This window comes from Coloeus monedula, assembly GCF_965178545.1.
Source record: "Coloeus monedula genome assembly, chromosome: Z".
NCBI lineage: Eukaryota > Metazoa > Chordata > Aves > Passeriformes > Corvidae > Coloeus > Coloeus monedula.
Window position 1 is genome coordinate 75152612 of NC_138822.1, and position 12844 is coordinate 75165455.

Sequence of the window (12844 nt, forward strand, 5' to 3'; positions counted from 1 at the left end):
TGAAAAATCCCCTCGGCTGTGCTGAAGCAGGGTCATGCCCCGGTAACTCTAAGCCAGTTCTGGAAGGATAAAAATCCTTAGGCTTAAGAGGCTGATGAGCACCCTTATGCGATTCATAATGTATAAAATTGGATTGCTGTGCCTTTTGCACAGTGTGTGCTCTGAAGAGAGGAGCCATCACATACCCCTTGTCTGTAGATTATGTGGAGAGTGACCACTGTGATTTTCACGTTGTCCTGGTAATCAGGGACAATCCATATAAACCTCTTTGCCTTGCATACCTCTTTCACTGTGAGCTTTCCACAGAGAAGCAGAGTATCCAAACCCAGACATCGTCCTCATGCTGTCAGAGTCCAGCCAAGTGCTGGAAACCACAATGTCATCCGGGCATCATGGGTAGCCAGTGTGGAGAGTAAGGTGCCTAAACATGTATCTTTCTTCAAGTGTTTTTCCATGCTATTTGACTTCCTTAAAAGCTGAAGGCTTTGTGTTTGGCTCTCCCCACTTCTAGACTATTTAGGTTGGAAGTGTTAGTCTGGCTGGACTTGCTTACTTACCTTTTTCCTGAAGTGGAATTTCAAAACCCATTCAAAAAACAAATTGAAAGAACTATTAAATGTCTGGATTAAGTATTTGGGTCTGTGTCTAGGGTGTAGATGGATGGTTTAAGGTATAGATGGATGTTGTGCCCAAGGGGGGAGTACAGGAGCAGTGGTACATGTCAAATCCCAAATTAATCAAAACCAGGAAGAGTCTTGCAACAATTTCTAATGACAGATGTCATCAAGACTTGATCCAGTTTATGTCAGAGTGATTTTTTGGAACTATTCTTCCAAGAAGTCCAGTTGTAGCACATCCTCAGAACTGAGCATGTCCTCACCCACCATCCTGAGTCTTGGTCTGAGCCTGTTCCCAATCTGACACATGTTGCCAGAGATTGCAGCAGAACCAGGATCAGGCCCTTTAATATCAGCACACCAGTAAGTAAACGTAGACAGAGTGACTAGCTTGTCTCTGAAGGTTAATTGGGATTTATGTCCTCTTTGGAGATCCAGCCTTAGCGATCTGACTTCCCGGCACAGTTTGTGTGATGTGTTTTTCTATGCATGCATGTGTAAAAGGCGCTTGCCTTTTGTTGTTTATCAAAAGGAGTTTATTAGACATTGCTGATGCAGCATTTTTGTGATCTTGTTGATGAAAGATGCTATATAAACAGGGCTGCATTGGACTGGATTCAGTAAGTCTGAGAGTTTGCCAGCAATTTATTGCTGTTTGACTCCAGTGACCGAGCACCAGCACAGCAGCCAGCCCATGAGTGCAGCTCCTCGCAGCACTGCCCTGGCTCTGCCTTCCCTCCTGAAATGGAATTTATTACTCTCTATCTCACATAGATACTTGGTAGGAAATTGGAGCTACGAAATGAAGAGTCATGGAAGTATAAAAAAATCCAAGAGACAGGACAGATGTGCTGTGATTAGTCCTGGCTCACCTTGGGTTAGATAAATAATTGAATGTGTGCTGTCAGCAAAACATACTACTTACAGACTTGGAAGGAAATTTGGCTAGCAGTCCTTTAATTGGAAGTCCGGGGTAGTGGAAAAAAAGACTTTTCCTTAATTTTTTTACTTTAAATCTCAAAGCAGTGAGTTATTTTAAAACACAAGCCTAATCTTGGATCATTTAAACTCAGATTTAGAAGGCTGCTTGTTCATAGTAATGACAATATATTTATGAGGATGCATTATACCTTGCCAGTTCATTAGACCTTTTATTAAATGCAAACAGTGCTATCATTGTATAAAATTCCTTTTTTTCTTCCCCTCAGATTTCATACCTGTCAAACATTGACTGGATTCTGCAGAATCCATACCAATTTCACCTGCAAAACTAAACAAAATAGTTTTCTTGGTACAATGCCAGAAAATAAAAGAAATTTGTAAGAAAAGAGAGCAAGACAAAGCTGACAGCATGTATATAAAGCTGAGTCTAAGCAGATGAAAACAGTCAAAAGCCTTTTATTTAATCCTTCTGCTATTTTTGACATGTTGTCTAGTGATAAACCACATGAGCGTTCCCTTGTGCTAAGAAAAAAACCAACAATGAAATAAAAATCCAAGAAAGAGGGGAAGAAGGTACAGTCTAGCACTGCAGGAATCTCATATGTGATTTCAAGGATGATGTTTACATGCATGTAAAATATCCAACAAATGGCTTTTCCAGCAGCAGCTGAGGTCATTACCTTTTTGAAGTTGCGTAACGTTTTCCTGCTGAGAGTTTCCTTCTATGCTTAGGGGACATTTGCAGGCAGACCTTTATTTAGTAATTTTTGGACACAGGTATGCTAAGTGAGAGACAGGCCCTGATGGTTACCAGTGCTGCCAGTTGGTCTGCGTTGCACAGATTAGCCTGTGCTTGGTCAGTGTGTTTGCAGCCCTGAGGCTCTGGGTGGGCCAGGGGCAGAGGAGGGACAGCGTTGGTTCTGGCCCTGTTGTGCAGTGTCATTCAGCTTCCCCGAAAATGTGGAACCTTGGTCTGTGTGGCTCATACGGAAATGCCAACAGGACCTTTTTGTTTCATTCCACATTGAAAGGGATGACCACTGGAAACGTTTGCAAAGGTATTTTTTTCTGCCCAAAAGGGAGACAGAAAGCTGAGGTTTAGTTGCCACTTCTTTCTGCAGTGAGCAGAAGCTCATGAGAAATTTTTTCTGGTGTGGCTGCTGTTTTCACACCAACCCCTTTCTCTGCATCCCAAAGCACTAAAAGAGTCCAAAAGTGATGGTTTCCCGGGAGTGCTGATCTGCTGACACAAGGAGATGTGCGGGGAGAACAGTCTGCCTGCCCTGATGTTGTTTGAAACCTCTACTGAACACCTAAGTGCATCTCATTTACTTAAGCAAAACCACAAATTCCATCAAGGAGAGATGTCCTGCACTGTGCCCATGGAGAACAGAGGCCCAGGGTGCTCTACAAAAAGAACAGACTTTTTTTTTTGGTGGATAAATTTGCCAGACCTGTGAGGTTTTTCTTTTTGTGCATCTTCCAGTTTCATGCAGGTCAGCACCTCAAAACCCCACTGATACTCGTGTGGGGTACAGGGCTTCTTTCACCCCTCAAAGTACTTTTATTCTCTTTTATAGAGGAATGAGCTCTGCAGGGGCTGTAAACCATCATACTGGATTGGAAGATCTCTTCTGAGAAGAAGGAACCACAGTTTATGCTCCACCACCATAAAAATCCCTTTGACCATTAAAAGATGATATGAAACAGCACTTAGAGAAGGGGAGGAGTCAGTTAACATAAGGAGCAGCCAAGGAGCGTGTCTGAAAGCTTTCAAGAGCATCAGTCAGGGTCTCCCAGCATAAGCACTGGCACAGTTCCTTAGAGTCAAGAGAGGAATGTGGCTTTGCCAGGGGAAGATCTGGTCCCTGGCTTGCGTTCACACAAGAAGAGTCCAGGAACTGTGAATCTTATCAAAACCTTCCCATTAGCAATGACTGGAATGCGATTTCATTTCTGGTATCTGTCTTAATAGCCGGAGTTGAGCAAAAGAAGAGATAGCAGGGCTTTTTTTTTTTTTTTTTTTTCTCCTAAGAGGAAGAAAACCACTATATGTGGTCAAAATTATTTGACTTAAGTAGCTAATGAAAAACAAGGCTTAGATTCAGACAATGCTTCAACCGCTGAAAATTTGACTTCCACAGAAATCAGCTAGCAGGTTGCAGAAATTTGCTCTCAGAGGTCTGAATCCCCTAGGGTTGTTCAGGCAAATCCTGCTCTGATCAGTCAGTTAAGAGAAATAAGGAAGCACACAGGTACACACAGCAGTCACAGGTGCTGCAGCATTGGAAGACTTCACTGCACTTGGGTTACTCACTCTCAGCTGTGGCGATGACAGGAAGGGCTTGGGCTGGCCTTGGACCTTGCATTACACCCAGCGTGAACATAAATTATCTCTTTACAAAACTGTGAAACAGGACTAAGTCTGAAAATCATGGCAAAGTGTATGCTGAGCAAGTGTCAGCAGGGAGGCCATCCCCTCTTACTCAAGATTTCGGTATGTGTCCCACAGAAAAGCAAACAAAAATAAAGTGCATTGCTTCAGTTTTACACCATGTTGACATAAATCTTCTCCCCATGTGAATTACAGCGAAACTGTGCACAGCTACTGAGCTGCTGCACTTGTGCTGCAGGTGGGCTTTGTCTGTTTTTGGTAGACAAACCTGTCCCTGATTTGGACTTTATATAGGAGAAAAGTAAGTTTGGGGGTTGTTTTTGTTAGGTTTCTTTTTTAGTATACCTTGCTGGATTGCATCTATAGCTGTCTAATTATTTTTTTGTATATTCATTTCTGTATTTTATATTTGCATTTTTGCTACACTCTGTATTTCTCAAATCCAGGGTGATCAAAAATAAACACTGTGTAGGCACAATAAGGAAAGGGATCTAACTATGACCCTTTTGTGCAATTAAAAACACCTTGCCATGGCCTTTGCTAACTCAGGCCTTCAGACCACAGAGCAAGTTCTTCTGAGTTCAAGTTATGATTTAGGCTGAAGTAGTCTGGTATTAAAACAAAAAGTTCTCTCCTTTCCCAATAGGAAGTTGCTTCTTTAATGAAGACTTTTTTTTGTGTCTTATCATTGCTTACTACCAACACCAACTTGGAAGAACAGTGCTGATATATTCAAATCTGTGTAAGATCTTAAGCATCTCTTTTGCCCCCTAAACTGCAGCTGATTTGACATTCATAGGTCAGAAAGAGCATTTCAGAGAGGAGGGATTTGACCTGCATGACCACCTATGGAGTTGCTGCATCTTCCAGTGACACGACCTCAGGCCTCTGCTGAGCTCTAGAAATCGTCCATGTGTGCTCTCCTAGCCCCAGTGAATGGGCAGTAAAGTTCCTCTGCTTGAACTACCTCTGTCTGGGAGGAGTCAGTCTGGAGCTGATCGCCTGTCAGCATTTTGGGGATACAGCAAGGGCAATATTTTATCCTAAGAACTCACTTTCGGGCTCAGCATAGAGATTTCTGTGTCTGCTTTGCTCCTAGGAGGAAAATATTTCTTAGAGCAGACTCTTCTCTTTCTACTTTTGACATCTTTAGCAAGAGCTTCCTTAACATATTATGTTTAGACTGAAACCGGAATAAAACTTGTCTTTTTCTTCTCCCCTTTGCATTTCCCCTTTGCCTTCCCTTTTTTTCATCACTAAACGATCATCATGTATCTTTTTCAACATGACTCATGCCAGAGTTTTAGAGCTGCCTCTCCAAAACTTCAATAAATGCACGGAGCAGCTGTTGTTATAACCCAAGTCACCGCCATGTTACTGCAGTCAGATGCAGGTTAATTATAATTTCAAATGTTTATCCTGCAATTGTTTGCATTTCTGAAGATTTTCAGCAGCTGTAGGACCCTGAGTGACTCCTTCCCCTCTCACAGAGTGTATTTATTTTCTGGGTTCAGCATGCCCTGCTCGGTGTCTCCAGCGTCTCTGCGGTGTCCCGTGTAGAGCAGGAGGTGGGCTGGGATGACGGCAGCTCTGTGCCAGGTGGAAGCAATTATGGGAAAAAAACATGGTCCTTGCTGGATGAGTTACTGCTGATAGCTGCCAGATAAGCTAACTTAATAAAGCAGTGGCTTAATTAACCTGCATTCCTCCCATCTTGCCTCTCATCCAGCCTGTCTGAGGCGATGCTATCAAGCAGCTACTGCTTTGTAGGATGGGGCAGGGGTGCTGTGCTGGTGCACCCCCGTGTGTTGGGCACTCTGGAGGGCCTGCAGGTGAAGGGACACAGGGGAGCTCCTGGAAAGCTCAACTTCTCTCTCAGTTTGCAGGGTAATGGGCCACAAGAGTCTGAAAAAAGAGGCAGATCTGCCACTTGCCTAGTCACGGATACATTTATTGGTATCAAGAGTTTGACACTTCCGGCATTTAGTGATCCAGAAGCATCTCGACCTCCAGAGCAGAGGGGAGGAGCTCAGTATCTCCCTGCTTCTCCAGCAGCTACCTGCCAGAAAAAAAAATGGGTGACTTAGTTTCAGGGGTGTCCCTATCACTATGGATTTTCTTACCGGTAACACAAAAGCTGGATGTTGCAGTGATTGAAATCATGGTACCCCAAACCCACTGCCAGTTTGGGCTTGTGCCTATTCCTGAGTAAAGATTGCATGAGAATCAAAACTTGCTATATTTTTAATTGCTGAAGTACCCCATTAAAAGCTGTAACAGATAACAGTCTGCCAGAAGCTTCTTCTTTTGTAAACCACATTTAAAGTTAACGAATCAGCTTAATTTCCCCGGAGATCCAGGTTTTAGTGGTGGACCTTCTTACACAGCCATGTGTTTGTGTTTCATGCAGGGTCACATGTACAGGTGCATAGCAACCACCCTGCTGAAAGTTATCCAGTAGCTAAAATTATCAGTGGGAACCCCCTCTCACCTCTCATTATGTACAACGAGATTGCTGCTGTGCAACGTTGATTAGACATGTCAGCCTGGACCAGGATGTCTGAAAATGAGTGTTACTATTAAAATGCCTTTGCTAATGCTCATGTGTCCATCATTTTGACAGATTTTGCTTTAAGAATGTAGAAAGCTAAAGCATGCAGGAATCCCAAGGTTGCAATGTAATGTTCAGAGAAAGAGGTATTGTATTGTATTTCCTTTGCATTAACCCTGAAGTAGCAGTTTCCCTGGTAAAATCATGCTGGTGGCTCAAGACTGCTGTTGAGTACAGGCTGCACTAATGCAGAGATCCATAACTTTCGACTGGGAAGAGATTATCATGGGGAACTGGCTTCTGGAATGTGGTCTGAAGGCAGGGCATCCCTCTTCTAAAACACTTCTTTAAGTATGATTTAAAACTTACACAATGCAAAAAAATCTTCACGTATTTAGAGAAAATATTTCAAAATCTCCTTACCAGTAAGGCTTGGGAAAATTCAAACAAAGATTTGAGAGGGAGACTGAAAACAAGGAAATAGTTTCTCAAAACCATCTCATCCCACTGAGGAACTCATTGCTACAAGAAGTCACTGAAGAGAAGGATTTCAGCAAACACTTGGATATTAGCCAGGGGAACATGATTTTCTGGTTGTTTTAAGTGAAAGCTCCATGAGGCTGTGCTTGCTTTGGGGCAATATCAGGGTGCCAGAGCAGTGTTTAATAGTGGCAACTTGGCATGTTATGTGTTCTCAATGTATGGCCGTGGGAGAAGGGTTTGAACGGGGCAAGTGGTTTGGCTTTTGGGAGAATCCAGTCAGGCAGATAGAACCTCACGTTAGCCACAAGAAAGCCAGCACGTCCAGCCAAAGGCCATCACCAGACAAGCTGAGAGGAGAGAGGCAGCTCCTGCAAGGTTCCCAGCAGGTGATCCCTTACCCAGGAGCAGGCTGTCTCATCATCTGCTGGCACAGGTCTTATTGGTCCTAAACCTGAAAATAAGGTGGGAATTCCATAGAGAAGGGTACAAATTATGGAAGCTGTTGCTTCCTATTTATGGCTAGTTCTGGCTGGCACAACCCCACAGGTCAGCATCTCATGGCAAGGATGTCCTCCTCTCCTTGCTCATCTCCCAGCCCTCTCAAGCTGGGTTGTATCTTCCTCTGAAGAGCAGCTACAAGCAAGCCTCTCTTCTTCTGCAGACAGGAAGAGATGAATGTGCACTTGGAAAGCCATCAGCATGGCTTGCAGCAGATGAACAGCCTCCCCAATGCACCTTTGAACTCATTCCTCCTGCATTTGTTTGTCTTGTAGATAAAACTTCACAGCAGTGTTTGGAGAGAAGTCTAATGAGGCACCACTGTTTGCATAACAAAGCAAGGCTTCCTCTTCAGATGTTCAACACTCATTAAGCATAATTTATATTCCAACTAATCTTTGGAAGAGGTTAAAATATGGAGCCAGAGTTTGTTTTTACATTGTTTGGAGTAATGCATTGTTTGTTTTAAGCTGTCAGTTGCAACTGATAGTTGATTTAAATTCAACATAATAATGATTTGTGGTGGCTACGTTTTGTCCAGGGGAGTGTCGTGTCATCGGCTGATGTGGCTTTAGCACTCATCTGCATCAGTTATTGAATCAAAGGAAAAGACAGAGTGGATGGTTTCCCAGTTTGGAGATATTTCAGCAGATCCACAAGGCATAAAAAAATGTGAATTTGTAAAATACTGAGGGATATTTTCACATCAGATTCATGTATACTTGATGTAATAGCTCACTGAATAGCAGTTTTTTCTTTTGCAGCAGTCCTGGTAGTCACCCACATGGGATCCTTTGAAGGTCACCAGGTCCCTGAAGTGAGTCACTCTCAGGGTGATAAGAGACACAGACATTTGTAAAGGCTCCCAAGCACTGCTGGGAGTTCTGGTGACTTAATGTGGTTTGCTGCCTAGAGAGAAAACCAGCAGGTTTAGGCTTAGCTGGATGCCTAAATGTCATTACAGGCCAGGGTGTCAGAAACATTAATTTCTCAGCATTCAGACTTTGTTCATATCATAGGCACATAAAAAGTATCTGATCCTATTGACTCTACACTGCAGTTTTGTCCCTCAGACTATATAAGATACTCTCCCTTGCTCCAGTTGAAATACCCAATATATTTAATTTACCTCCTCCAGGTTTATTAGAAGATGAGAAATTACTGATAACATTTGTCTTCTGTGCACTCCTCACTCAGACTTACCCCTTCCTGCAGGTTTAATGACGGGTATTTGAAAGCACCCTTCACTGTACCATGAAAATGATGAGCTGAGTTGTGTATTTGGACAGCACTGAGCTGTGCTGCATCCAGTCAACACAGGAGAACAAGATTTTTGGAAATTATATGGGATGTTGGGTGGGTCAGTGTTAGGATACTCATCCCCAGGTTCCTGAGGTGGCTGGACATGCTGCCATGTAAAATCCCTCCTGGGCCAGGTGGTTCATTTCCCTGTTGTGTTCTGTAATGCTGAGAGACCCTCCGACTGCAGTGCTCAGGACCCTCATCTTGTTTGGTTCATCACATCCACAATCCACCTATGGCTGTTTTTAAAGGCAGTGCCAATCTACAGAAAATACATTTATTTATTCATTTATTTATTTTATTGTTTTTCAGGAAAAAATGCTGTAAGGGTTATAAGTTTGTTCTTGGACAGTGCATCCCTGAAGGTATGTGATTTCACTGTTCTTACCCATCATGTCCCCATGCATTTGTCTTTCCCCATCTGCCCTGTTCTCCACATTGTCTGTTTGGAAGAGCAACATGATATAAGCACAGGCTTGGCCATACCTCATGTATCAGTGCGGAGAGGAACCGTTTCCCAGAAATTGTTGGGAAAGCAAAAAGATCAACAACTTCCAAAAGTTCTGCTTAGCGTGCCAAGCCTTGATCCTTCCCTAAGTACACGTGGCTGCACAGATCTTGTGCCATGACCTGCTGCACTGCAAACAGAGGAGCGTGTTCTGCCCTTGGCTGGGTAGCTGGGAGCACTCTCTGCACCCAGAAGCACATCTTTCCTGGACAATGGCTTTCTCCTTTTATCCCTCGGATCTGGTACAGCTGACTTGACTTGTCAGTGCACAGGGAGATGGTGAGTAGGTGAGTTAGTCCTGCCTTTAGTTTCCCATGGGCATGGCTTCTTTGTCACCAGGGGCCAAGGAAGATGCAGATTTAATCAGGGTAGTTCATGCAGTAGTAAAAATTGATCTAATTTGGAGGAAACTGGCTCCAAAGTTGTAGGACCACAGGAGCTGCCCAGAGACAACATGCCAATAAACTCTGTCTGCTCCAAAAAGCAGGTTAAGAAGTTGGTCTATGGCAACACATTATTCTATTTGATGACATATGGAAAGCCTTGATTTAGTCCAAGAATTTTCCTAGTTTGTGGTGGTGATGTTTTGAAAAAAAAGTGACAAATTAACATACTGGAGAGTCAGACAGTTTTGAATTACAGTCTCCAGCCAACAGGGATTATAACCCAAACTCTAATCCTGATGGTTTGTTGTGAGTTTGTTGTTGTTGTTGTTGTTTTTATTTGTGTCTTATTTGCTGCTGGCTAGAAATACCAAACTGTTGGGGGGGGAAAGCAAAAAAAAAGAGGGAAACAGATCATGATGAAAAACATTATGTAAACAGTAATGAGTATTTTGGACCAAACCACTACACCCTGCGCCTGGAGGACCTGGGTAGGGTTTGGGTGAAATTGGTGCTCACAGTTCTTTGTCCCATGGTTTTGCAGTGAGTTTTGTGTCAGCGTGTGTGATACAGGGTGACAGCTCCAGTGTGAGACAAACACTTGGAGGAGGCAGCTGTGTGTGTCAGAGGCAGAAGTCCTGAACCGTTTCAGGGTGGAAAGAAGCCAGGACTCTACAGTCCAGCTTTCCTATGGATTTAAGAATTTTATATACTGGCTATTCACTGAATATAATGGATACAGAGGGTGAATTAATAGGAGCAAAAATAAAATGAGAGCCATGGTAATCTATTATTCTGGCTTCTAATTTTCATCTCTTGAGATGTTAGGTGATTATGAAAGCAGTTTTTATTATGTGCTCTCTGACTTTGTCTAATCCTGTCTTTTAAACGCATTTCAGTAACTGAGAGTTTCTGCCCCTAATTCAATTCTCTGCTGGCTGCAGCTTCTCTCCCTTTGTTTCTCCATTCCCCCTTTTCATCTTTATCTGTATTTTGCCTGAAATTTTGGAGGCCACAGCAACTGCTATAACATCGGAGACAATCTCAGGCCCTTGGTACAGGGATGAGAAACATGATTCACAGAAGTATTCGTTTCACTTACTCTGTTACAAGACATCACTTGGCTCTTCACACATTGTTTTGGCATAATCTTGACAGAGTAGCTGTATGAAATCCATATCTCAACACAGCCACATAAATGCATTACAGATGTGAGTTTATTAGAGCACATCTGCACCTTTTAATCCAGTACTGGCATGTTGAAACTGTGAGAAGTAGTTCCAGCCCTGTCTTCTCTGTGCTTTAGCAGTGGCTGCAGGGAGGAGGGTTGACAGAGGTATAGATCCTCCCCTGTCCACCCTTTTATAGCTGCCTTGGGACACCAATCTCCTCCTGGGACAACTGTTCCTTAAACAGACTCTTTCCCAAAGGCTCGTGTCTTTGTCCACATCCGTTTTTGGTTTTTGTCCTGTTATTTTTCATCTGCCCTTGAAAAGGAACAGAAATCAGTACAGTAGCAGTGTATGAGTCTATGCCTCCAGGTTCTGCATTGAATTTGTTTTGTACTCACCTTCTTGCTGTGGCTTTCAGCTGCAGGACCAGGGAGCAGTGATCCTCAGGAAACATTGCGTGGAGTTACTTCCATGTGTCTGATTCTCTCCATAGCATCTCGTCCTGCTCCACCTGTTCAGCAAAGAGGGGTCAAAAAACAGCTCCTCACTTTTTTCTCCTTTCTTTGCTTTGGAGATTCACAGCTCCAGCCAAGTCCAGGCTCATGTCCTGTCTCATGGCATCATAGAGTGAAGAAGGAACAGATGTAGCACATCTGCAGTTTATTTTGGAGACCACCCTTCCTACCACTGGTTTGTTACCTGAGTTGGCTGTGGTTGAATTCATGGTAAAATACTCTATTGCAGGCAAGCCATAGTCAGATCTGCTCTTTCCTTACTAATGTAGTTTCAAAAGTTTACTTGGTAAACTTTCCATACTGCATTGTCATTTCTGAGTTAATTGAAACATATGTAGAGACATTTGTTATTCTGCTTTGGCTTTTGCATTTTCCTAAAGTCTGGAACAGCGTGATCACCATTTTATGGTTTTGATTCATCCTCAAACCACAATTATTGTGCTGAGCTGGCAAACAAGGAATTTGAGCACAGGAGGGAATGTGCATCCCCAGTTCTGCAGAGCACACACAGGTGGTGCAGCAGCTTTTGCCTAATTTCACCCCAGTTGTGAGAACTATTCCTAGGGAAGTCATGTTAGCTGGGACCAAGCCCTGGGGACACAGCTCTGGGACCTGGGAAGTGCCTACAACCATTGTGTGTTCTGGGTTGACTGTGTGGGATCACTAGCAGGGATATTTGTACTTCCTGGACCCTTCCCCAGCTTTGTGTGAAAGTAAATGAGGCAATGGACATGATGGAGCTGTTCTGAGGTGGACATGAAAACCATGTTCAAAGACTGGTTACATTAAATATGGCAACAGACGGATAAAAAGACCTGGCATTGTTTAGTCTAGAGAAAAGGAGGCTGAGGGGAGACGTGATAACAGTTTTTAGGTATGTGAAAACTTGCTGCAAGGGGGAAAGTAAACTGTTCTTTATGGTTGAGGAGAAGAGGACAAAAAAATGAGCCTAAGTGGCTGTAAGGGCAGTTTGGATTAGATATGAGTAAAAAGCTTTCTGTCTGCAAGGATATTTCACCTTGGGACTAGACTTCATGGCGGGCCATATCCATCCCTTAGGGAAAAGCAAAACTAGGAAAAATTTATGCATAGCTGCTCCTGCTTGTGATGGGAGATGGGCCCTTCCAGCGTTGGGGTTTTTTTTATTTTGTTAGGGCACATCTACTCATGGAAGCACAGGGAGGCCAGGGCTTGTTTTACCTCTGCTCTGAATAGCGGAACACAGCAAGGCCAAGTCCAGCACCCAAGTGGGTACGCTGGCCAAGGAGCAGGCATGTTCACCTCCAGGCCTTCTATCCTGTTCTCACTTTGATTTTGTTTCAGTGGAAAACAAAAATTGCAACCATGCCCAGGAGAAACACCAGCAATGCTTTATAGTTGGGACTATTTAGTTCTGTCAAATGTAACAGGAATTTACAGCCCAGCATCACCTAAAGAGTCCAAACTGCCCCCAGACTGAACAGTTAGAAGGTGAGAGC

At 43.4% G+C, this 12844-nt stretch overlaps 1 protein-coding gene across 1 annotated transcript in view; it reads left to right on the top strand.

Annotated features, from left to right (window-relative positions):
* The window catches only part of CCBE1 (collagen and calcium binding EGF domains 1), a gene marked incomplete at both ends in the record, with an annotated part of 92663 nt that overhangs the window by 62188 nt on the left and 17631 nt on the right, over positions 1 to 12844 (top strand). Inside the window, one exon of the mRNA XM_082301387.1 lies at positions 9101 to 9153. Coding sequence (XP_082157513.1) covers positions 9101 to 9153 — 53 coding nt within the window. The remainder of the gene's footprint in view (positions 1 to 9100; positions 9154 to 12844) is intronic.